The 5,365-nt window shown below is 32.3% G+C and overlaps 1 protein-coding gene across 1 annotated transcript in view; it reads right to left on the reverse strand.

Moving 5' to 3' along the window:
* Nucleotides 1-5,365, reverse strand: part of LOC117124442 (DNA annealing helicase and endonuclease ZRANB3-like) — a gene marked incomplete at its 5' end in the record, with an annotated part of 57,889 nt that overhangs the window by 4,214 nt on the left and 48,310 nt on the right. The window contains 3 exon segments of the mRNA XM_033270675.1: nucleotides 803-929; nucleotides 1,667-1,797; nucleotides 2,780-4,303. Of these exon segments, the coding sequence (XP_033126566.1) occupies nucleotides 803-929; nucleotides 1,667-1,797; nucleotides 2,780-4,303 (1,782 nt within the window).

Raw genomic sequence — 5,365 nt, forward strand, 5'->3', positions numbered from 1 at the left:
AACATTGTATTACACAATGCTATGCCTCAAGAGGGCGTTCGGCCAGATAAATCTGGAAATACGGCAGAAATACTGTCGTATATTATATATGATATTGAAGGAAGTTAGCCGTTAACACTGTGGAATAAATATAATATAAATCATCCAAGGTACATATACAGCGTTTTAAATAAGGACATGATGGAACATCGTAGGCTACCCTGTAGCTTTTCAACGAATAAAGTCCTATAAAAGTCATTGTGTAATAAAATGCCTCCGACAGGATTCGAACCTGCGACCTCTTGCTGACAAGGCGAACGTCATAACCACTAGACCACGAAGGCTTCATGGTTGAACAGGTCCAAATAACCTAGTCGTGCTTGCAATTTAATGCCAACACAGACTAATAATTGCAATGCCACATCATCCTACCAGGTACCCATTTATACTGTACAGTGCCTTGCCCAAGGGCAAAGCAATGCGACGAGCGTCGGTCTTGAACTCCCAATCTCACGATCAGAAGTCCAATACTTTACACGCTGCGCCAATAGTGTACGTTATAAATTAAAAGGCAAAATACTGAAAACCAACAATGCTGTGGGAAACAATTGCTGGATCTTGATAGAGACACAAATTTGATAATCAACAGCTAAAAAGTAAATGTAAGTAAACAGTCAGAAATAGAATCAGAGCTTTTGGACAATCTAGTCCTCCCTCAGTGGTGAGTGAGTGAGGGTAGAAAAAGCCAGATAGTATAAAGTGAGCATTCATGCATGCATAATTTATATATACATATACACTGTTTTATGAATTAGTAACATACTCTAGATATGAAACGTTTTGTACTTGGGTTCTGCTTTTTTCTCCACTTCATATCATCTATTATTTGTTGTGGATTTACAAAAAGCTCTCCACTCTTACAGAGTTGCTTCTGTTGAGGCAATCTCAATCTGGGAAAACAAAAGAAATATTTATAAACATCATTATTTCCAAAACTAATAAAAATGAGTTGTTTTGGCTACAGAGAATCAAGGGTCCTATATGATTAATTTTGTCAGATGGATCACTCATTAAATATGTTGTAAAATAATAAATTGTTGTACTATGAAATACTAAATTGAAAAATGTTAACAAAATTTTATATACAGCATGTAAAAGAATCTTGAAATTATTAACAAACTGTGAGTTGACATTTGTAAAGCATAACAAATGCAAATTCCTAGTTAACTTATATGCCAATTGCTCTCCTTGAGGCATATTACAAATATATGACAATTTTACGGTGACCAGTTCCTGTATCTTGAAGCCTGAGGGCAGCAAACAAAATTTATTAGAGCATGTTGGTTAAATCATCTAAAGCCCTGAGGGCGGCAGATATAAATAAAAGTGGGTTACATATCAAAAAACACTGGGGGCGGCAGACTAAATGTTAAGATATACAGTATGCACTGTTGGTATGGTGCTGAAGAACAATAAATAATAATAAAAATAATAATTTTTTATAAAAATAAATTGAAAAGAATACCAACTTTATTTGCATTTATTAACATTTTAGTAATTAATTATTTAACATTGAGTAATTAAATATCAATTCAATTTCTGAAATTTTCCATCCAAAGTCATCCAAAATGAAACATATTATATTATATAATAAAGTTCATTTCTCATAAAGAAAACAATTGTCTACCTGTTCCAACGCCTGACAAATTGCTGCACAAGCTTGAAACTGAATGGATGCTGCAGTAATTTAGGTAATGATCCCAGGTTTTTGAGATGTACATCAACAGGGAAAAAACTTGCTCCCAAAAAGTCACCATCCTGCAAGAGAAAACCAATTCAAAAAATACATTTCATGGCAGACCATTAATGACCCAAATGATGAAACAAATACAAGATTTTGTGTCTTCAGTAAGACAATTGGATACTTAAAGCGCTTTGACATTTATATACATACTTTTATTATTATATTACAGTGAAAAAACAATTGACTGTATACAATACTAACAAAAGCAGCCTTTATATTGTAGCACTCAATATCTAGGTCATAACTTCATATTCAAAAGTCTTTCAGTTGATGGCCTTCCAATTTTAATTTGCTAATCTTTTTGTAGAGAAAACATGATTAATACTTATTCAGGTTGCTGTCAATAACTGACATACTTTTTAGAAAGATAAAACATGCCTACTGGTACTAATATTGATTAAAGCTAAGTTGTTCAGTCAAAAGTAATATTAATCAAAAATATACAGGAAAATTTACAAAATGTTGCATTTAATTCACTGTGGAGATTTCAATCTTAAATATTTATTCAGCCAAGACAAAAATATATTTAATACTCATTATATGTTGTTGTAGTTTTTAGGATTATTAAACAATGGTATATAGATAGATAGATACTTTTATTCAAAAACAACCATCAAGTAAAAAACAGTTACAACTCGCAAGACAAAAAATATAATATGTTACTTATTTGTTGTACTTTTAGTATTAATAAACAATGGCATATAGATAGATAGATATATACTTTTATTCAAAAACAACCATCAAGTAAAAAACAATTACAACTCGTGGCCAATGGCGAAATTGCGTGTGATTTTACAAGCACAAACAAAATAACAAAAGCAAGAAAAATACAAAAAACAACTCATCATCATCATCATCAAAAATGGTTATTGTTCATTCATTATTAATAAATATTTATAATAAATAATAATATTGATAAAACTTAGAATAGTAATAACATTTATTATATGAAATTCTAATTAAAAAAATAGAACCATTAAATTTAGAATTACAAACCTCATCATATAAGTAAATTCTGCTGGTGTGAAGACTGGGACGGTATTTGAAGCCATGGTGAACTATATTAGTGTCATCAAGTTCGTCTTTTACTTCAAGTAATTCATCTGAAGTAGTCTCACATGATGTTTCTTGGTGAGGTTGAGTTGAAGTACTGGAAGGTGAAGCATCAACCTCTTTAACTTTCTGAATGTTGTGTGGAGAGTTTATGCCAAATGCTACACCACCTTCTGAAGGCTGTGTTTCATGTTTCTTTGATTTTGATATATGGAAATCATCTTTATAATTTTTTAAAGTTTCGCCTGTTATTATTTGACTCTTTTCTGGTTTAGGATTCCAACAGGAATCACATTCTTCAGCCTGCGAGACAAAGCCACACTCACTGCAAGTCCAGAACTCTTGTGAAGATTCAGGTGCAGATTGTGAAGAGATCCAGGACTCGGCAGCTGCAATGTCTTCCAGGATACTTGTGTCTTGCTCAGATTCATTTAAGTCACTTTCATTCTCCACTGATTTCTTTTGCTGAAGACTGATCCCCTCACAAGAAGTACATGTGCTGTAGCAATCAACACAAACCTTTTCATTCTGCTTTTCAGAAGAGGTTTTGGTATCACTATCTTCTACAGTTGCAAAATCACTTTGATGTGGCACAGAGACAAAGTCATCCACAACATTTCTTGTTCTTGTTTTTTTGCTGCCAATATTTTTAAAATTTTTAATTTGAGGAGACCTCTTTGGTGTAGGAAATAAAGTCTTTGAACTTTGTGAGATATCGAAATCAACAAGATCTTCATCAACAAAATCAATTTTACTTAAACTGAATCTCTTTGTCGAACTTACCGACGATCTCTGTTTTTGACTTCGGCTCTTCTGAGCCTTTTTCTTAGGAACAGTCTTTAAAATTGGCTTTGCAGTGTTACACATCTCACAGTATGGAAGAATTTTATGGTTACGGTAGGTACACATAGAGCAGCTCCATGATAACCCATCTGGAGTGACACCAGAAGTTTCAAGTTTGTCACTATATTTAGAAGTTAATATACTATCTTCATATTTATGCATTTCGACCTGCGATAAATCTCCACTAATTCTACCAACACTGACATTTGTGATGCATCTCCTCTTACTAGACGCATTCTTGATTGGACAAGGTGACTCTAAAGAACCTGCAACTAAATTCTCCTCAAAACCAGAAATTTCACAACCTCTAAATGAAGAGCGTCTTTTTCGTGAACTAGTAATTGAATCAAAAGCATTGATAGCCTTCAATGATGCATCATTAAATATTAAAGAATCATTATGCACAGAATGGCATTTTAAGGATGTGTCACCAGCTGGGAGATGCTCCGGATCTATCTGGTGATGGCAGAAAGGAGGTGCATTGACATCAGGTGCGTTCCTCTCATTTTCTTTTAATTCATGATCAGATTTGTTCAAGTCTTTCTCTAGTCTTCGTGTGTTCTTTGGACTCTTTCCTTTAGGAGTAAAAAATGATCTAATATCCTGATGAACTTTAGATTCCTCCTAACAAAAAGACAAAAATGATTATAAAAATATATACTTCCACAATTCACATTGGACTTAATTAAAAAATATTATGGCTGATAATATTTGGAGAACGATCCAGGTAGGGGAAGGATGGGAGAAGAGGATTTGATATACTTATAAACAGCGCCATCTAAACACATATATCTTCTCTTATCTAATTGGATAATTTTTGTATGACAATGCTAATACAAACTGTTATAATTATCGTGAAAGTCTGGCGGCTAAGTGAATATGTTATTAAAAGATTCCATAATCTTTAACACACTCATAAAAGTATACTGATATTCCCTTTGTTCTCAGCCATTTGAGTAAATGCCATAGAGTAATTTAACAACTGGCACAGTTTCCAATGCTCTGTTTTTCCACTTACCAATTATGTAATACTTTTAAAAGGACATCATGCCAGAACCAAATTCCACTATTACAATATTTTTTTTTTATTTTGTGAATGTAAAAACTTGCGTGAATAAAAAAAATTATGTTAATCTTGAAACTCTTACAAATCTGTTTGTTTGTATTTACGGAAAAGTAACGCAGGTACTGTACACATAGTTAATTGAATTAAACACATTGCACAGTGTCCGTAAGCTGTATAATCTTCTTATGTCTTTCATGTTGACCTACTTCATATGACCAGACAATTATTTGATGGCAGTCATTTCAGTATTTGATTTCTAGATTGAACAACAACAGATGTGTATAAGAGACAGAAGATATACAGTATGCACTGTTGGTATGGTGCTGAAGAACAATAAATAATAATAAAAATAATAATTTTTTATAAAAATAAATTGAAAAGAATACCAACTTTATTTGCATTTATTAACATTTTAGTAATTAATTATTTAACATTGAGTAATTAAATATCAATTCAATTTCTGAAATTTTCCATCCAAAGTCATCCAAAATGAAACATATTATATTATATAATAAAGTTCATTTCTCATAAAGAAAACAATTGTCTACCTGCTGTCTCTTATACACATCTAGATGTGTATAAGAGACAGTATTTACAGGACTACATTCGTTGCGAGCTAT

The sequence above is a fragment of the Anneissia japonica genome, unplaced genomic scaffold (assembly GCF_011630105.1).
Source record: "Anneissia japonica isolate Jap-2015-1 unplaced genomic scaffold, ASM1163010v1 scaffold665_len1252844_cov201, whole genome shotgun sequence".
Classification (NCBI taxonomy): Eukaryota; Metazoa; Echinodermata; class Crinoidea; order Comatulida; family Comatulidae; genus Anneissia; species Anneissia japonica.